We start from the raw sequence: 21,662 nt of genomic DNA, 5'->3' as shown, positions 1-21,662 counted from the left end.
CCACTTTTCTCCCGGTTGAAGTGCGTGGATAGCGCCCACTTTTTGGGGGATAGTTACCCCGTGCCACCAGCTGCCCGACCTTCCACCTCGTCTGCAACCGTGCCGATACCTGCCTGTTCTTGTCATTCTGCACAACTTCGACCTTCACCACGTCGGGATTAGTGCACGGACTTTGAGGAATGTTACATTCCACTCACGTTTGGCGTATCGCAAGTTTATTGCTTTGAGAGCATTGGGGGAATGATGGTACAATCATATGTATTGTTCATTTGATGCAAGTGACATTTTCATTGTACTTTCTTTGTGTTATTATTGTGTATGTGAGAGTTCTCAATACAATTACTTGTTTTGTTCTACAATTGCATTGGTGTGGTTCTACCATGGTTTATTAGAACAAGCAAAATAACAAATCTTTCTGCCGCATTCCCTCTCGAGACTCTGAGGTGCACCGTAACTGGGGTTTGGGGAGGTAACACGTAACACTTGGCACATCGGTGTTGGTGAACAAGATCGACGGAGACAAGTGGGGGCGAGTGGAACGGGTGTGGCCTGCTGACTTCGCGCTCGGCGGGAGAGGAGCGGACTACACAGCGAGGGCTAGTTCCCGCTCAGGCAGTGCAGCCTGTGGTTCCCGCGCAAGGACGTGGAGGACTGTGACAATCCGGGACGATTCCTGACGAGGTTCAAGAGCCGCTCAGAGCTAAGTGCCCACACAAACACCCATTTATTTTCCAGTTATTTGTTCCCCTTGTCTGTATTCAAGTCTGTATGGGGACGTCCCATTTAGGAATCATCGTGTTTATTGTGCATTATTTTGTTACCGGCATTTCTTTAAGCCGGTATTTTTGTTCAGTTAAATCCTGCGTCGGTTGAGTTAATCATCGCAGGTGTGAAGACGGCCGGTGGACCCGTGCAGGTAAGCGCTCACGGCTCTTCCCCAACTCCTCCCCCCTCCTCCTCCTCCTTCTCCCTCCTCCCCCGCTGTGGAGAGCGACTCGGCACCATTGTTGGGCGTTTACCACACGAGCAGCTCGGGCCACTTTGTACTGCCGACTTCATTAAACAATCTCGTTGAGCAAGCTGAGTGCCGGCCGGCTTAAAAACATTTATTTTAATCATTCCCCTGTTGTGTATTTATGTCTGAGCAGAGATGTCTCAAATTAGATATTAGATTTACCTCAACATTCATTTTATTAACGTGCTTTATTTCATTTAATTCATTATTGTGGCATTTTATTTGTTGTGTTGTTGAATTTCTCGGTCGTGTTTGCTGTTTTGCGGGTTCGAGATTAAACCCGTGTGGCGGCCATCTGAGGTACGCACCTCAGAATTAAGGACCGACCGGCTATTCAGCCAAGGCTAGTGTTCATCGGCTACGGATGCGACAGTATATTTTAGGAATATCAAAACATTCCATGCTTGACACCAAAGTTTTGCATTTTTGGTGCAACTACCAAAAGCAACCATGATCCAGCAAAGAAGTTCTGGACTACTTCTCATATAATACCAAAGGATCAAATAATAATAAAAATCCAACAACTTGACTTTCCAAACAATGACTGAATACATCTCAAGGAATACCACATGGAGAAAAAAAAAAAAAGAATGAATGCAACGCACTGCAGAGCCGAAGATTAAAACTTGAATGAGGTGAATTTACTCAATATAGGTAGGACCCATTCCAATATTCTTACAATAAACTAAAAAGGGAAACTTCTTCCAAGCAAGTCGCAATCAGAGCCAATATCTGGCCCTCCTACCACCATTCAACCCTCCATAATCTCAACTATCTGTGTGCCCTATTTTGGCAAATTAAACAACCATGACAGAACAGCAGAGGTAATTAGAGGGTCATAGGCTGACAGTAGATAGTCCCAAAATGCTGACAAATACAAAGCTCAAAAGATATAACAAGGTTTATGCTCTTTTCCAACATACAGGTTGAGTCGATTGGCTTTGATTTATTTATCACGGTTCGATATTCCATTATATCCCGGTGTGTACCCCGGTTTAGAATAGGTACACCGTATCCCTGTGTGTCGTAAGAGGCCACGAAAAGGGTTGGCGTCAGGAAGGGCATCCGGCCATAAAAGCATTGCCTCAAAAAGAGGACCATGACAATTACAACTACATATGGGCAGGGTACAGCCCAAAGTACCCCATGGGGGACCCAATCCCTCTCGTCAAAACTCAAGGTGGGGAACCCAATCGAAGTAAGGGTGGAATCCCCCCATTTATGACGACAAAACGTCCGATGCCCGACGTGGAGATCGGTTTCTGAGGTTTGGGACAGGGAAGGTAGGGACAATGACAGGGAGATCAGGAGAAGTGGTGGAAGTATTGGTCAGAAGAAGAGTGGACATATGTTGTGTGCAGGAGACGAGATGGAAGGGAAGTGGTGTGAGAATGGTGAAGGGTAGGCAGGGACAGAAATACAAGTTTGTGTGGCAAGGGCACCCAGAAGGTGTGCATGGTGTTGGTGTCCTGTTTTCTGAGGAGTTTGTAGACAGTGTGGTGAGTGTGACTAGAGTGAGTGAAAGGTTGATGATGGTGAAAATGATGATTGGAAAGCTCTTGGTGAACGTCATCTCGGGATATGCTCCGCAGGTTGGTCGGGGCGATGAAGAGGACAAGTTCTGGTGTGCAATAGAGAAGCTGATGGAAAACGTGAAAGATGAGGAAGTTGTTGTGGTAGGAGGCGACCTAAATGGACATGTGGGAAGGAGTATGGACGGTTTTGAGGGAGTTCATAGGGGTTACGTATATGGTGTGAGAAATGGGGAAGGTGAAAGGATTTTGGAGTTTGCTGATGGAGCCGATTTGTTGATTTGTAATAGTCAGTTCCAGAAATAGGATAATAAGCTTGTTACATACACGTCAGGTGGGTCGACGACAACCGTTGACTACCTGATGGTGTGTAGGCGAGATAGGGGGCACCTCCGGGACACAAAAGTGATCCCCGGGGAGGAGGCTGTTTCACAGCACCACTTGGTTGTCTGCGCCATAAGGGTGAAAGGTGCAAGGAGAGCTCGGTGGGTGAACTACCAACCGAGGAAGAAGGTGTGTACGTTGAAAGAGGTGACAGTGAGGAGGCATTAAAAGAGAGGCTGAGTATGGTATAGGATGATGTGGTTGAGCTTGAAAGTGGTTGGATGTCAATGAAAGATAGTCTGTTGGGAGCCGTTGGTGAGGTATGTGGATCGACAAAAGAACTACCGAGGCACTCGGAAACATGGTGGTGGGAGGATAAAGTTGGAAAGAGGATTGACGAGAAAAAGGAAAAAGGCGAAGGGTACAGGGGCAGAAAAGGCAGAGCATGAAAGTTATAAGGCAGCCAAGAAGGCTGCAAAGAAAGAGGTAGCAAAGGCGCAGGAGGCATGTAGGAAAATGCTCGGAGAACGCTTGGATTCGGAAGAGGGTCAGAGAGAGGTATTCAGGATGGCAAAGCAGATAGCGAAAGAGAGGTGTGATGTGTTGGGGGTGAGTTGCTTGAAGGATGAAGTGGGACAAATCGTTGTGGACCCTGATGGAATTAAAGGAAGATGGAAGAGATATATGGAAATGCTGTTGAATGTAGAGAATTAATGGGACGGCAACATCGAGAGTAACCCAGTTTTAGGACCGGCAGAGAAGATAACTGAGAAGGAAGTTGAGGAAGCGATAAAAGCAATGAAGAGTAGAAAAGCAGGAGGGCCGACGTGAGTTGTGGGAGATATGTTGAAGGCAGAATAAGAATATTGGGAACGCCTTAACACAAATCCAGGTACAACCTCTAAGATGTGCAGGTTTGGGAAACGACACACACTGAAACAGCAAGAGATCCTTTGTGGAGCAACTGTCATTGAATAACCTATAATTCCACATCATACATGCCCAGGCATGAACATGTCAACATGAGAGGTGAAAAGGAAGTTTGAGGCATAGGCTGCAAAGGCAGCCAAGAAGGCTGAAAAAGAAAGAGGTAGGTAGCAAAGGCACAGGAGGCATATAGGAAAATGTTCGGAGAACGCTTGGATTTGGAAGAGGGTCAGAGAGCGGTATTCAGGATTGCAACGCAGATAGCGAAAGAGAGGTGCGATGTGATGGGGGTGAGCTGCTTGAAGGATGAAGTGGGACAAATCGTTGTGGACCCAGATGGAATTAAAGGAAGATGGAAGAGATATATGGAAATGCTGTTGAATGCAGATAATGAATGGGATGGCAACATAGAGAGTAAAGCAGTTTTAGGACCGGCAGAGAAGATAACTGAGAAGGAAGTTGAGGAAGCGATAAAAGCAATGAGTCTAAGAGCGGGAGGGCCGACGGGAGTTGTGGGAGATATGTTGAAGGCAGCAGGAAGTTGGGGTGTAAAGAGAATGACAGAGATCTGTAATCTGGTGGTGAAAGAAGGCCACATTCCAGTGGATTGGGAACCGAGTACCCTCGTCCCTCTATACAAGGGGAAAGGTGACCCTCTTGACTGTGGCTCGTATTGAGCGATAAAGTTATTGGAGCATGGAATGAAAGTATTGGAAAGGGTGTTGGAGAGGAGGATAAGGAAGAAAGTGAAGATCGACGAAATGCAGTTTGGATTTTTGCCAGGAAGAGGAACAACAGACGCGCTTTTTATTGCAAGGCAGTTGCAGGATAAGTACATGGAGAGGAGGAAGAAGTTGTTTCTTTGGTTTGTTGATCTGGAGAAAGCATTCGATGGGGTTCCAAGCGAAGTAGTGACATGGGCATTGAGGAAGTTAGGAGTGGAAGACTGGTTGATCAGAGTAGTGATGGCAATGTACGAGAGCGCGCGCATAGCTGTAAGGATGAAGGACGGGAACAGTGGTGAGTTTGAGGTGAAGGTGTGAGTGCATCAGGGGTCGGTACCAAGTCCACTACTATTTGTAGCTGTGATGGAGGTGCTGGCTCGGAATGTAAATGAGGGTTTACCGTGAGAGTTGTTTTCTGCAGATGATCTGGTGTTGATTGCAGAAAGTATGGAGGATGGACTGAAGGAGAAGATGAACAAGTGGAAGGAATGTATGGAGACAAAAGGTCTGAAGGTGAATATCGGAAAGACGAAGGTGACGGCACGTGGTAAAGCATGTGGTGAGGTGGAAAAAACTGGGAAGTGGCCATGTGCTGCGTGCAGGAAGGCTGTCGGAGTGAACTCCATTCAATGTACAATGTGTGCTGAGTGGGTTCATCAAAAATGTCATGGTTTTAGAGGGTCATTAATCAGTGTGGCAGCTACATTCAAGTGTAAGGTGTGCACAGAGGGAGCTGCAGATGGAGGAAATGTTGAGTTGGATCTTGGAGACGGCATTAAGCTGGAAGGTGTGAAAACATTTTGCTACCTAGGAGACATGCTGAATGGAGAAGGTGGATCAGACTCGGCAACGGTTGCTGGAGTGAGATGTGCATGGAAGAAGTTTCGGGAACTGAGTGGCGTGCTGATGAGGAGGGGCGTGCCGTTGATGCTGAAGGGAAAGGTGTATGATGCATGTGTGAGTAGTGCTATGATTTATGGGAGCGAGACATGGGTAATGAACGTAGAGCAGCAACGAAGGCTGGAAAGGGTGGAAATGCGAATGGTTCGGTGGATGTGCAGAGTATCGTTGAGAGAGAGGAAGACAAATGATGAATTGCGAAAGATGATGGGAATAGAGCCTGTGATGGATGCTGTGAAGAGAAACAGGTTGTGATGGTTTGGTCATGTGTTGAGGAAGGATGAAAGTGACTGGTTGAGAAGAGTGATGGAAATGAATGTAGAAGGAAGTAGAGGATGGGGAAGACCGAGAAAGACTTGGCTAAAGATGGTGGAAGAAGAAATGCGGGCAAGGGCGTTAACAAGGGGAGACGCAGAAAATAGGGCAAAATGGAGAAGATTGTCATGGGGACCGCAAGGCTAACCCCCGCTCTGGCAGGGAAAATGGCCTTAAAATGCCTGTTGTTGTACCACCCACTACTTTGCTTCCTCTTTCGCCACCCACTACTTTGCTTCGTCTTTCACCACCCACTACTTTGCTTCGTCTTTCACCACCCACTACTTTGCTTCGTCTTTCACCACCCACTACTTTGCTTCTTCTGTCACCACCCAATACCTTGCTTCTTCTTTCACCACCCACTGCCTTGCTTCTTCTTTCACCACCCATTGCTATGCTTCTTTCACCACCCACTACTTTGCTTCTTCTTTGGGTCTGGAAGGAATAAGCAAGGTAGTAGGTGGCAAAAGAATAAGGTAGTAGGTCAAGAAGGAATAAGCAAGGTAGTTGGTGGTGAATGAAGAAACAAGGTAGTGGGTGGTGAGAAAATATGTCATGGTTTAAAATGATATGGCAAAGTGGTCAGAGGTGAAAAGGAGATTAAAAGCGAAGCAAGAGCAAGGGAAAGGAGCAATTGAAGTGAAAAGGGGAAGTGGAGGTGAGTAAGTGAATGAAATAAAGATGACAAAATCTGAAGCGAACGAACAGGGAGATGAGGTCATATTGGCTTACCCGTCCTCTTCGGGGTGGTTTCCAACTCTTTTCATGGGTGTGAACATTGTGGTAAAAGGCACGACCTGACAGCTCATCATGGTGCATTTCCCATCCGTCCGATGACATAAGCGTTGTAGTAATGGGTGATGGGGGTTGGTCAAACATAGGTGCCAACTTGAGCTCCTCTAAGTTGGCATACACGGGTGAGTCAGACCTCATGGCTGAACAGGAACCTGTGGAGCCATGCTGCTGGAAGAGAAAGGTGATCAAACTGTTTATAAAAGACCACAACTGAAAATACAATATTCTGTATGTAATATTTTGGGGGGTGGTGGAGGGCAGGAATAACTACAAATAGCATTTACACTTCATTTCTCTATGACAGCAATCTCACATCAATGGACATGTCAGAAAAAAATTTTTTAAACCATGCAGGTTTTGCAACTGCCATGTCTCCTGACAAATTTTGAATATCATGTTGCAGTACTTGAGATTAGATGAGAATGCAATGAACCATCTCCTGAATTGAATTCCTGAGTCCAGAGCCAGAACTCTTTAGTTCAGAGGTGCGCTTTGACTATCGTCTGAGTTGTGGATAAATTCACGACACACCATCTTCTTGGTACATGCTTCTCTTCGATCGACAAGAAACTAATATCTACCAGCAATGAGTGGTTGAGACACCGAGCATGCCGATGTCAATATTTAAAATAAAGCCATCTGTTTTTGTAATCGGACATTGGACTTTAAGCTGACGTCCATGTGTCTGTTTAACTTCCCATTCCATTTCGCAGAATTCATTTGGCCATAGGAGGTGTACTAGGTGGCCCTTCATGTTCATGATCGAGTGTCCAGCCAAGGAGTACAAATTCACTCTGTCTTCCTCTCGAGCATGGCTTAGCCTTCCAAAACACCCCAAAGGCAATCTCAACAGCCAATCACGTGACAATGTTCGCCAAATTGTACATAATACATTATTTGGTCTCAACTTCTATGCAATACATGAAAAATCTCAACAGAAAAGTATACTAACATCAATATTAGACCAATGATTTTCCATTATGTGTCATCTAAATAAGCATTGGTAGACCATTCCAAACACTCCTGTAACATCATGATGTTCATCTTAATCACTCGATCATTTATGCACCTGCCTAATGACATTCAACAGCATCACAACTTAGACATACCATTATATAATGATCATTAAAAAGCAAGGCTGGGAAGTTTAAACGTTTAACCAAAAACATTGCCAAAATGAAAAACATTTAAACAACCTCCACAAACAACGTCTGCGTCACCTTTCAGAAGAGTACGAGGTAAGGTGGAATTGAAATTATTGATACAAATACAAATGATTTCTAAAGTTGAATTTACAACTAATGATCACTAATTTTAATGATCACTAAAAGTTGAAATTACACTGACTTGTATTCGCCAAATCATTCACAATCTCAAACCTATTACTGCATAGCACTCTTACTGAACAAACTGTGCCACATTGATCCACAATGCATGCGGGCAACATGCAAAATGAGCAGAGACAGCACAGCATCTTCATTTCAATGCAAAACATAGTACGGTACTTCAAATCAACACCACAAAATTGTAAAATAATTATGTCACAGCTCATTTATGCAATTCTTCTGAAACAATATTATAAAACTGAAGGCAAATATCGCATGAACATTAACTGAGCTACCTCAACCACCACCTCTATCCATCCACTCCCTCCCCTCCCAAAGAAAGAAAAAAAAATACTTCCAGCCTTCCCATACACATTTCCCACAAATAAATTGTCAGACACTGTTCAAGAAAGTCCAAAAACAAAATGCCGTCCTCATCCACTTTGTACTCGAACAAAACTTGACCAATTTTTTTTTTTTTTTAAATTCATGAATTAGTGTTCGCGAGATTCTCAAAATAGACTCGTTGAAAATTTGATGTCAAAAGCACAAATGGTAAATAAAGAAACATGGAAGCGAAAACAAAACACAACTGTAAAACAATCAATTATGTCAGCTCATTAAGACAATTCCTCTGAATTTTTTTTTTCAATCAAACTGATCGGTACCTGCTGTGTGTGACTTTGCCATTTGACATTTTGACCCAATTTTTAGTTCACCAGGGTTTTAGTTCACCTGGGATGTAGTTCTGGGGAGCTTATGGGATAGCGTGTTGCACGTTCGTCAGTCCGTAAACATTTGCAACTTCTCCAAAACTGCTGATGGGATTGTGACCAAACTTGGCTAAAGTGATACTTGGTATGTGTGAACTCGAGCTTATTCATGGCATTTAAAAAATTTAGTTTAAGGTGGACTACCTGGGGGTCAAAGAGGGTCAAGGTTTGAGCTTTCCCTGAGTGGTATCAATCTCCTATCCTCTATTTTGTTGGCCAACATTGTTCATAATCATCTTTGTCTTCCCATTCTTCTACCAAGGTGACTATCTGACCCACTGCCAAGAGTACAATGTCTGTGCTTAATATGTAATCTTCTTTTTCACCATCCACACCTCACATCCATATATTGCAACTGGAAATACCAGAGCTTTCACCAGCCTCATCTTGGTTTGTATTGTCACATCTTTGTCTTTCCAGATCTTTATCAATCCAGATATTGCTGTTCTCCTGAAAGCTAATCATCTACTAATTTATCCTCCACTCACTTCAAACTAAGCCTGGTGTTGGCTTAATGGTTAAGGTGGTTGGCTTAAGCTCTAAGCGTCCTGAGTTTGAGCCCATCATGCCGTTTATCAACACCAGGTCGGTTGCCTCAGCCTGTCATCCTTCTGAGGTTGGTGCAACGAGTACCAGAATGAGCCATTCTAGTATGCTGCGTCGGATTGGCGACCCGTCCAGGATTGTCCCCACTCGCCTAAGATACTGCTTTGGCAGCCTTATGCATCTAAAGAATGCAAAATAAGTTGGATTCTTCTTCATTTCAAACTTTGAACCCAGGAACATGAAACTTTCTACTATTTCGATGAGTCTTTCAATCTGAACAGAACATGTCGATCTTCTCAGTTCACAAGACAGTATTTTTTTTCGGTTTAAATAAAGACAAGCTCTTTCACTGCCCTTCTTCACTGGCTGTAGCAGTTGCATCAAGTCCTCATTACTTTCTGCCAACAGAATTGTATCATCAGTATCCCTTAAATTCTTGATATTTTCCTTAAGTCCTGGATCCAAATTCTCTCTCTCATCCATATTTGATTTCCACATGATTTATTCACTATACAGAACTTATTTGTATTCTGAATCGAGGCTCGTGAAAGAGCTAACATTTATTTCACAAACAAATCAACCAGACAAACAAAATATATAAAAAGAGGGAGCGGAAGACAAAATGGGGAGAGAGGGGAGCACACAAACACAACATTTGAGAGCAGGGAGATATGTGGGAGGGAGAGGGCTTGGGGGGAGGAGGCGTGGGAAGGGGGGGGGGGGGTGGGAGAAGTATAAAACACAAGGACACCAAGGACTTCCAGGACAGAGGTTGGTATTTCAAAAAAGTGAATTTGGGGTGAAATTAGTGGGGGTAGAAAAGATCAAGGTTTTGGATGGGGGAAGATAAGAGATGGTGGTGAACAGCTGTTTTAAAGACCTGGAGGGTGGAGTGGGATTGAAGAGAGTGAGGGAGTTTGTTCCAGAGGCGGGAGAAAAGAGGAATGAAGGAGTGAAGGTGAGCAGAGAGTCTTGATTTTGGCAGTTTAACCATAAGAGGGTTGCAGGCAGATCTTGTGCGACCTGTAGGAATATTTGGGGGACAGAGCCCAGAGAGAGCTGAGGGGCAAGGCCAGAGAGGAGTCGGTAGAAGACGGAAAGACCACCAACCTGCCTGCGGTGAGTGAGTGAGTGAGTGAAAGGCCCTTGGAGTTAGCTTCATAGCGGGAGATTCCAATGATTCTGAACGCTTTGGTTTCAACAGCGTGAAGACGAGCTAGGTGTGAGGAAGGAGAACCAGCCCAGAGGGGAGAGCAGTATTCCATTGAGCTGCGGATGAAAGCCTTGTATGTGGTGAGGAGCTCAGGTGTGCCAAGGAAGGACTTCGCACGATGGAGGATGCCCAGTCAGTGACTGGCTTTGGAGGCCAGATTGGAAATGTAGTTTTCCCAGGAAAGATCATGGCAGATAGTGAGACCCAAAAGCTTGAGTGACAGAACTTCTTGGAGAGTATTATTCAGAAAGTGGATGGGAGGGTTGTCCAGTCGGTCTTTTCGGAGAGACATCGTAAGAGTGTGAGATTTGTCAGGATTGAAAGACATGTTCCACTTGTTTGCCCAGTCTGTGATTTTGTCCAGGTCTGCAGAGAGTGAGGAGGCTGCAGACTGCCGATCTGAGGGATGAGGAATGGAGCGACAGAGAGTAGAGTCATCAGCAAAGAGATAGAGAGGATTTTCAAGAGAGTCAGAGATCATTGATGAAGACCAGAAAAAGCACAGGGCCCAGAACACTGCCTTGGGGAACTCCAGCCTGAACAGGAAGAGGAGATGAGAGAAACCCATTCAGGGCCACACGTTGACGACGACTAGAGAGGAAGTCCGCCAGCCATGCGTGGAGATTTCCATGGATACCAAAGGAGGAGAGTTTGGTGAGCAGAGCGGGGTGCCAGCCCGTATCGAAGGCATGTGATATGTCAAGGGAGACAGCCTAATTTCCTGTTTGGCATTGAGGACCTCCATCCATTGTTGAGAAAGCAGAAGCAGCTTGTACCAGAGTAGAGTGACCAGGTCTGAAACCAAATTGATGATCAGAGATCAAGCCATTGGAGAAGAGGAAAGATTTCATATCTGAAGCAATGATGGATTCCATGACTTTGCTCATAATTGGGAGAAGGCTGATTGGTCTGTAGTTGCTAGGATCTGTTTTTGCACATTTTTGTGCAAAGCGGTGATGTTGGCTGATTTCCAAGCAGATGGCAGATGACCTTGAGCAAAAGAGAGGGTGAAGAGAACAGAGAGAGGGAGTGAAAGAGCGGAAGAACAGGATTTTAGGACCTGTGGGCTGATGCCGTCAGGTCCAGTTGCAGAATCAGAGTCGAGGGTTGACAGAAACTTTTCCACCTTGTCAGGAGGAAAGGACACAGAGTCCAGGAGCAGCTGGGTACGACTGGGTACGGTGGGTACAGAGAGGGATAGGTTTGGGACACAAGATTTAGAGGCAAACACAGAGTTGAGGCATTCAGCTTTTTCACGTGCAGAGTCAGCCGTGTAGCCGTTTGAGGGGAGGGAGGGGAGGGAGGGGATGGAGGGGGAACAAACACCAGAAACAGATTTGACCAGACACCACCAGGATTTGGAAGTGGGAGACAGATAAGAGAGTTCGGTCTTGAGAACGGAGAGATATTGTTTTCTGGCTCTCCTGAGGGTGGACACACACTTGTTTTGGGCTTTGTGAAAGGAAATGAGATTTCCTTCCGTTGGATTTGCTTTCCAGGAGACGAAAGCAAGTTGTTTCAAGGCAACAGCCTCACCACAAGATTCCGTGTAACATGGACGGGAGGAAGGGTATGACAACTGAAGACGAGATGGGATAAATCTATGCATGAGAGAGAGCAATTTACTTTGGGAGAATTCCCAGGATGTGTTTGTGTCAGAGGCGGTAGAGATGCGAGACCAGTCCAGATGGTTGATGGCTGCTTGAAGACAGTGCCAGTTGGCCTGAGTGAAATGCCAGACTCGTTGACGCTGAGGAGGCTCTCTGAGAATGGTCAGAGATGTCCACTTTAACAAGCACATGATCAGATGAGCCGATTGGAGCAGAAGAAGAGCAGCAGACATTTTCAGGGAAGTTAGTCATAACCAAGTCCAGAAGAGAAGATGCTCCGTTGACTGAGATCCGGGTCGGGAAATTGACAGATTGTGTCAGTCCCAGTGAGTCGCAAAAGTCCTTTGCTGAAGAGCCATGGCTGGTGAGAGAGGTACCCACACCCAGCCAACTGGCATGGTGACAATGGAAATCACCACATATGAGGAAGAGAGAGTTTGGATGGGTAGATAGAAGTTGGTCCATATTATCAGACAGCGAGATGTCGAAGGAGTCATCACTGTTTGGTGGACGGTACAACACACATATGAACGAACACACACACACACACACACACACACACACACACACACACACACACACACACACACACACACACACACACACACACACACACACACACACACACACACACACACACACACACACACACACACACTCTTGAAAATCCTCTCTATCTCTTTGCTGACGACTCCACTCTCTGTCGCTCCATTCGTCATCCCTCAGATCGGCAGTCTGCAGCCTCCTCACTCTCTGCAGACCTGGACAAAATCACAGACTGGGCAAAGAAGTGGACCATGTCTGTCAATCCTGACAAATCTCACTCGTACGATGTCTCTCCGAAAAGACCGACTGGACAACCCTCCCATCCACTTTCTGAATAATCCTCTCCAATAAGTTCTGTCACTCAAGCTTTTGGGTCTCATTATCTGCCATGATCTTTCCTGGGAAAACCACATTTCAAATCTGGCCTCCAAAGCCAGTCGCCGACTGGGCATCCTCCGTAGTGCGAAGTCCTTCCTTGGCACACCTGAGCTCCTCACCACATACAAGGCTTTCATCCGCAGCTCGATGGAATACTGCTCTCCCCCCTGGTCTGGTGCTCCTGCCTCACACCTAGCTCGTCTTCACGCTGTTGAAACCAAAGCGTTCAGAATCATTGGAATCTCCCGCGATGAAGCTAACTCCAAGGGCCTTTCACTCACTCACCGCAGGCAGGTTGGTGGTCTTTCCGTCTTCTACCGACTCCTCTCTGGCCTTGCCCACCCCCAGCTCTCTCTGGGCTCTGTCGCCCAAATATTCCTACAGGTCGCACAAGATCTGCCTGCAACCCTCTTATGGTTAAACTGCCAAAATCAAGACTTTCTGCTCACCTTCACTCCTTCATTCCTCTTTTGTCCCGCCTCTGGAACAAACTCCCTCACTCTCTTCAATCCCACTCCACCCTCCAGGTCTTTAAAACAGCTGTTCATCACCATCTCTTATCTTGCCCCATCCAAAACCTTGATCTTTTCTACTCCTGCTAATTTCACCCCAAATCTTACACTTTTTTGAAATACCAACTTCTGTCCTGGAAGTCCTGGGTCTCCTTGTGTTTTATACCTCTCCCCCCCCCCCCCCCCCCCCCCCACACTTCTCTCTGCTCTCAAATGTTGTGTTTGTGTGCTTCCCCTTCTCTCCCCATCTTGTCTTCCGCTCCCTCTTTTTATATATTTTGTTTGTCTGGTTGATTTGTTTGTGAAATAAATGTTAGCTCTTTCACGAGCCTCGATTCAGTATACAAAAATACAAAAAAAAAGAAACAAAAAAGGTGGGAGCGAAGGGGAAGCCGTAGCCAAAGGTATTCCTGGGGATGAGGCGGCGAGAGGGCAGTGCAGGGCGAGTGAGGAAGAGTTTTTTTTATAAAGATAGCAACCCCACCTCCAGGACGAGGCTCATGTCCATCATACCGGAGGAGGGAGTAACCTGGGAGAGATACCAAGGAATCAGGGACATCATGAAGGAGGAAAGTTTCTGTTAAGCAGATCACGTCTGGTTTGTCAGAAGCAACCTGTATGGAGAGATCAGTCAAGTTTGAGCGAAGGCCCCGGATGTTTGAGGTCCATACCGTTAATGAAGAGGAAGGGGGAGCATCGGATATAGAACAGGGGGTGGGAGGGGTAGGGTAAGATGTGGAAGAGGAGGAAGTGGTCGGGAGAGCTGTTGAAGGTGTGTCAGAGATTTCAGAATAGCGTGGAGAAAGGGAAGAATGGGGCAGACAAAAGGTTTGATGGTGATTGGGTGAGGCACAGTGAGGTGTTATTTGAGGAGGGGGAAGAGCGAGGCAGAAGGTTGGGGGAGATGAAGGTGAAAGTTGGAAGGGGGAAGAAGCGGGGAGGATGCTTTGAGGACGAGGGGTGTGAGGGGAGTCTAGGAGGGGAGGAGCGAGGGAGAGTCTCGGAGGGGAGGGGTGTGGGGGGAGTTTAGGAGGGAAGGGGCAAGGGGGGAGATTTGAAAGGGATGGGTGATGGGGAAGATTTTGTGGGAAGGGGCAAGGGGGTAGATTTGGAGGGGAGGGGTGATGGGGAAGTTTTGGAGGGGAGGGGTGATGGGGAAGTTTTGGAGGGGAGGGGTTATGGGGAAGTTTTGGAGGGAAGGGGTAATGGGGAAGATTTGGAGGGGAGGGGTGAGATTGGATTTTGAAAAGTGTACGATTAATGGGAAACGAACATTTATTGCAAAATGAGTTTCTTGAGACCTTCGAGTCAAAAATACGTTTGAGGATGCTGAAGGAGGAGTGGAGTGCAGGAGAGTCTCGGGAATGTAGAAAAGAGGAACTGTAAGAGGTGGAATTTTTTTTTGGAATGAATAGATTTGGTGAGCAAGACGAAAGCATCCTTTTATAGAAGAAGAAGAAAAAGGTGTTATAATATACGACAGAATACAGTTCTTCAGGGGAAAGTTTAAACATTTTTAACGTGATCACGTGATCACGAACAACGTGATCGAAGAACGAACGAACAAATAAGAACAACGAATAAACGAATAAGAACAGAGAAGGAAATATTTTTTGGGTTTTTTTTTTTTTGAGTTGAGATTTTAAACAAGGAAGTATGGGGTGAAAGACTGGGACAAAAACAGAGAACGAAAGTAATTGCAGCGCAATCGACGAACCGCTGAGAGAAAAACAACGCCTCAAGGTCGGACACGGTAGCCTACTAGGCCTCAGAATACGCAACACGAATTAACCGACGATTTTGTAGACATGTATGAAAAATTAACACCGAGAATCTTACTAAAGACACACTATAGGTACACACACCGAAAGATAGATGCAGTTTCGACAAAAACACAATTGTGAAAAATTACTTAACTTCGAAAGCGTGAGGACATGGACAGCTTCGCAAAGACGTGACCTCCAATCTTGCGCATGCGCAAAAGTCCTAAAAGTCCTTCGAGTCCTAAAAGTTTTTTAAAAGTCTTTATGGGCTTTTGGTTTATCGCAAGTTTATTGCTTCTTCTGACTTTATTGGTATGCAATATTTATTGCTTCTTCTGACAGCCATTTCACCTTCTTCTTTCTGCTTGCTTTTGGGATGTTGTTTTTGGCCTCTTCTTTAAGAATGTCTTCAACCTCTTGCCACAATTCATCTGGGATTCAGTCAACCAAGTCCAGCTCTGCAAAACAGTTTTTTTGTTTTTTTTTACCTTTATTGCATATGATTTAAATACGTTTTCACTGTCATATCTGGTCGGAGTTTTTAATTTATTATTTTTACCTTTCTCAGTTTGAATTGTAGCTTTGCCACAAGGAGTTCATGATCTGTCCCACAGTCTGCACCCGGCAGTGTTGGCGGATGGCAGAGAACTTCTCCATGTTGTATTGAGTAGAATGTAGTCAATCTGATTTCTATGTTTTCCATCAGGTGAAGTCCATGTGTACAGTCTGCGCTGAGGTTGTTTGAACCATGTGTTTGCAATAATGAGATTATTATCCACACAGCTCCAGCGTTCACTCCCCTGGCTCATTTCAGTCACCAAGTCAGTGCTTTCTGGCAATTCCTAGTACTCCTGCATTTCCATTTTCACATTCCAGCCTCCAATGTGATAATCAAAACATCTCCTTTAGGCACCTGTTCTTCCAGTTCCAGTAACTTTTCATAAAACTCCTCCACATTTTCTCAATCTGTGCAGCAGTTTAAGCATATATGATCTGAATGATGGTGGTGTTCACTTCACTGGATGTCCTTTCTACCTCAATTATATTATCCCATCAGTGACTATTATATACCAATACTGACTGCCATATTCATATGGCATGTCACTGCCACCCAATTTTATATTTTTAAACAGGCTTTGTGACAAGAAAACAACAGTGTAATCGTCAGATTGAAACTGAGCAAACCAGTCCATCAAAGTTCACTTTTCCCCAAAATGTCAGTTATTGTCCTCTCCATCTCTCTATGTCTATCTTTCCCGGATTCATTGACGTACAAAAAAAAGAAGAAATTACGTAATATTTTGTCAGAGGTGAAGCCTAAGAAAGGTTAACGTATTGATTGTTGGTGCCACTGTGCCAAAGTATAGTATTGTATTTTCTTAACTTTCCATACACATCCAATATACAGTACATCGATGTTATGGGACAGTTAATCTTTGCACTTTTGAGTCGATCAACTGTAGATACTAAGAATGTACTTTACAGTATAGCCTGAGCCTTCAGATGTTCAAAACAAACACATTATGGAGAAACAACACAAAGAATGATGGTTATTAAAATTATTATTATTATACTTTCTATCCAGCAGAGAATATTATAAGTATTCCTTTTTGAGACAGAAATCAAATGCATATCATATAACCACCACACCCTTCAGCCCTTATAAGTAATAAACAAAGATAGAATTTAAAACACAAAAAAGCAGAAGGTTTTGGTACACTTACTAGGTAAGAACGATTTCCAGAATCGAAATGATGCAAAAAATAGGGACTCAGCCCTTCTTACGAGTAAGAAATAAAGGTATATGTTACAACAAAGTCCATCAGAGCTGAGGGTTCTAAGTTCATTTCCGCATTGCATAGAACGCCCCTTTTGGTTGAGTTTGCACTCATTGTGTTGATAAACCCTCAGGCTCTGACAAACTATTTTGACAGGGATAGTGTGTGAAGACTTTTGCACAACATTCAGGAAATACATTTTTGGAGGAATTCAACAGTTCATGAGTGATAATGTAGAAGCCTGTTTCAAAGAATTTAAGGTCCAGTCGACACTCATTACAAAAACAAAAATCACAATAGTAAAGCATCATCATAAAATAGGCCTTCTTCAACGAAACATGCACCCCAATGCAGGGGCAGTCTTAGTAATTCTGGGGCCCCAGGAAAAATTCAACGATGTTGCCCTCCCCTGCACCCACACCCATCCCCAATTATTCCCACCCAACCAACTCTGAACAAAGCACCAAATTTTCATAAATAGTAGGCCGTTTGGACCAAATTTTCATTAAAATTTTAAATAAATAAAAAACGATTTCTCTGAAACAGCTGAACCTATCGAAGCGAAACTTTCCAAAAATCAACAAACACAATTGCTGCATATAGTGTGAAAATGATTAAGTCATAGATAATGTGGTTTAGCAGCCCTCTTGGATTGAAAAAACAAACCATATCTGATCAACACTACACTTCACACACACCTTATCCCTAACCAATTAGAGCCAGTGTACATTTATGATGCCATACATCATGTGGTTAGGGTGCCATATTGGATCAAAATAAAAAAAAATAACTGATTGAAAATGCCTAAGCTATTGGTCAGATTTTATAAGTATGATCTAGTCCTCAAGGGGGACACCTTTAAAATTTCAACAGGATTCGTCACACGGTCTAGAAGCCAGGATATTTTAAGTATTTGAAGAAGACACCTTACATTTTACCTTCTCCAGAACGGCTTACAAGATCGATGTGAAACTTCACGCACATGATCGAGTGTTTTAGAATACAGTTTGATAATTTAGATGTCATCGGTCACATGGTCTGACAGCTTCTTTTTTTTTTCTTTTTTTTTTTGAGTCTTTTTGAATTCCTTTGAATATAATGCGACAATTAGAAAAGGTTCAAACCTGGCAGATTTTGAAGTGATACACGTCAAGACCCAAACGTGCTAAAAAAAAATAAAAAAAATTCAGTGAGCAAGGACAAAACCACCAAAAAAACTGGTTATTCAACATTGCAATTCAGCAACAAAGACACACCAGCACCCAAACACACCCACTTGAAGCTTTCACCAAGAACCACAGCTCCTGCTATCATTTGCTCCCTGGCAGATATGCATCCAAATTTGAGACCCTGATATTGAACACAGGCAAGTGCCGTATTTTCCAGTGTATTAACCGCACAGCTGTTTTTCACCCTCAAAAATAAATTTTAAAAATGCTTCCAGCGAAGCTTGATGATAGACGACTAAGTGTGTCGTCTTATCAGCCGTCATGGGGTACATGTTGAGGGATTGTGTGCAGCGTCAAACTGAGATCATGGCGTGCCAGGAACCTATCGGCCCACGATGGGCTGGTCATGAAGTCCCCAATGTCATCCTCTTCAGCTAAGGTCCTCGCCTTCAGCCTGAGAGCAAGTGTTGTAAATGAAAAACATGTAAATTCAAACTAATTTCCCATTATAAGAAGTTGGGGTGAGTGGTGCCTCAAACCTCATCTTATTGGCCTATTTTTACGATTACACTGGTTTGTTTTATCGAAATTATAATGTTTAAGATACACCTGGCATTCCTTCTCCAGCTCAGTAGAAGGTCCTCATTTGAGAGCTCGTCCCGGTACGAGTCCAACAACTCCTCTAAATCATCCTCCTCCACCTCATCAAAGACGACAGTCTGTCTTGGCCATTTTAATGAACCCACGTCGTGTGTTCAACACATTATTATTCAAGCCGAAACCCTTAAAGCCGTGAACAAATTGAGGGTAAAGTTTCCCCCATACAGCATTCATGCAGCAACAGATGACTTTCCTCCAACACTCCGAAACATTAAAGGGAACATCCATTATTGTAAAGGCATTCCAGAATTATTTTACAGTCATCTGATTTCACCCACAAGTCATGAAATAATTAAATTATCAGGTTTGCAAATGTTCTTCGGATATAAATACACATTGAATGGAGCAATCCTCATATCAACTGCACAAACACCTCTTTCATACAGTCCTAAAACATCCATTTTTACTTGACTCCACTCTCTGCCGCTCCATTCCACATCCCTCAGATCGGCAGTCTGCAGCCTCCTCACTCTCTGCAGACCTGGACAAAATCAGACTGGTCAAACAAGTGGAACATGTCTTTCAATCCTGACAAATCTCAAACTATTACTCTGTCTCTCCAAAAAGACCGACTGGACAACCCTCCCATCTACTTTCTCAACAATCCTCTCCAAGAAGTTCTGTCGCTCAAGCTTTTGAGTCTCACTATCTGCCATGATCTTTCCTGGGAAAACCACATTTCCAAGCTGGCCTCCAAAGCCAGTCGCCGACTGGGCACCCTCCGTCATGCGAAGTCCTTCCTTGGCATACCTGAGCTCCTCACCACATACAAGGCTTTCATCCGCAGCTAAATGGAATACTGTTCTCCCCTCTGAGCGGGTTCTCCTGCGACACACCTAGCTCGGCTTCACGCTGTTGAAACCAAAGCTTTCAGAATCATTGGAATCTCTCGCGATGAAGCTAACTCCGAGGGCCTTTCACTCACTCACCGCAGGCAGGTTGGTGGTCTTTCTGTCTTCTACCAACTCCTCTTTCTGTCTTCTACCGAAATATTCCTACAGGTCACACAAGATCTGCCAGGAACCCCCTTATGGTTAAAATGCCAAAATCTAGGCTCTCTGCTCACCTTCATTCTTCCATTCATCTTTTCTCCCGCCTCTGGAACAAACTCCCCCACTCCCTTCAATCCCACTCCACCCTCCAGGTCTTTGAAACAGCTGTTCACCACCATCTCTTATCTTCCCACATCCAAAACCATGATCTTTTCTACCCCCGCTAATTCACCCCAGATCCACTTTTTTGAAATTCCAACTTCTTTCCTGGAAGTCCTTGCAGTGTCCATGTGTTTTATACCTCTCCCACCTCCCAAGCCCTCTCCCTCCCACAGATCTCTCAATGTCTCTGCTCTCAAATGTTGTGTTTGTGTCCTTCCCCCTTTCCCCCCCATCCTGTCTACCGCTCCCCTTATTTTGTGTTTTATGTGTCGATTTGACTTTTTGTGTGATTAATGTTAGCTCTTTCACGAATCTCGATCTTGTATACAAAAATAATAATAATAATAAATAAAACAGATATGTATCCAAATTTGAGCCCCTAATATTGAACACAGGCAAGTACTTGTATGTATTGTGCTACTGCCTTCAAATGCCTCCTACTGATTTTATAGTATATATATATATATATATATATTATATATATATATATATATATATATATATATATATATATATTATTTATATAAAGCAGTAAAGTATGTTTGTTTGTTTGTTTTTCCTCTTATAACTCGAGAACTACTCATCGCAGAGCAAAACCAAAGGCATATTCGGAATCAGTACGTCTCAGAGCAACTACAGCACACCTTAAAATTTAAAAAACTTCGCCTTTTAAAATTATGACGTCAGCGTATTTTGGAACGTTAATTTTTCAACTTCAGATTCGGAATCAGTACGTCCCAGAGAAACTTCGTAACGTTAATTTTTCAACTTCATCCGATTGACAATGGGACCAACGGCATGTGACAGAGAGTGAAACATACATGCTACATTTATTTGACGACAATGACTTCCGACTTCCGGGTTCTGAATGCGGGACCAATGCCATTTGACAGGGAATAAAAAATAAATGCGACATTCAATTGACGACAATGACTTCCGACTTGACTCCCCCCTCCCCCTCCTCCCTTTTCCCCCTTCCCCTTCCGCCCCTATCCCTTCCCCCTCCCCCTCCCTTTTCCCCCTCCCCCTCCCCCTTCCCCCCCTACCCGTTCCCCTTCCCCCCCTACCCCTCCCCCCTCCCCCTCCTCCCATCCCCCCCTCCTCTCCCCTCTCCCCCTATTGATATATATATATCAATAAACATTTAATCATGAAATCAAAATCATCTTTCTCCATCAAAGCCTTTGGACTTGTGGAAGAAATAAGCTTCATGTCATCAAGTTCACGTGCATCACAGTCAGCCAGCGATTTTGCACTTCATGTCGGCTGGATGCAATTTTGCCAATATGTTTGCTTCGAGGATGTTTTTGTAGGACAAAACCCATCATGGAAAAGGTGCAAGGTAATTTAAAAGCCAACAAGGAGTAACCCACACCTTATTGCTTCAATCGCTTTTGTCAACATCCTTTTTTGGTTTAAGCTGAAATAAGACATCACATTCCAAACACTTCACTTATCTAAGAAAACAGATGGCTTGGAGGGGATGTGTAAAGGAGGGGGAAATTACTTCAAGTATAAAATTGGACCACGTCACAAGACAAGAGGGTGAAGCTAAACCATGTGCTTGTAATGATAACACCCCTACATTAAATACATGGTCGTTATGGGAAGGAAGGGGGAGGGAGAGGAAACATTAGACCAATACACAGAATGGACAAAAGCAACAAGGCACAATTGCAATGGCTCGTTAAAACATTCCCCA

At 44.2% G+C, this 21,662-nt stretch overlaps 1 protein-coding gene across 6 annotated transcripts in view; it reads right to left on the bottom strand.

The window, feature by feature from the left end:
• The window catches only part of LOC137431736 (rho GTPase-activating protein 15), a 246,576-nt gene that overhangs the window by 153,305 nt on the left and 71,609 nt on the right, over window positions 1-21,662 (bottom strand). For 3 of the 6 annotated variants that reach the window (XM_068123376.2, XM_068123381.2, XM_068123379.2), the window contains exon 3: window positions 6,471-6,701. In XM_068123376.2, the coding sequence (XP_067979477.1) occupies window positions 6,471-6,701 (231 nt within the window). Of the gene's footprint in view, window positions 1-6,470; window positions 6,702-16,923; window positions 17,046-21,662 lie in introns of those variants that run through there. The other 3 variants (XM_068123382.2, XM_068123383.2, XM_068123380.2) reach the window with 3 other exon arrangements.

Source organism: Myxine glutinosa, chromosome 7 (genome assembly GCF_964187855.1).
Source record: "Myxine glutinosa chromosome 7, kmMyxGlut1.1, whole genome shotgun sequence".
Lineage (NCBI taxonomy): Eukaryota > Metazoa > Chordata > Myxini > Myxiniformes > Myxinidae > Myxine > Myxine glutinosa.
The sequence above is the reverse complement of the archived record's forward strand: the minus strand, read 5'-3'. Positions and strand labels throughout refer to the sequence as shown.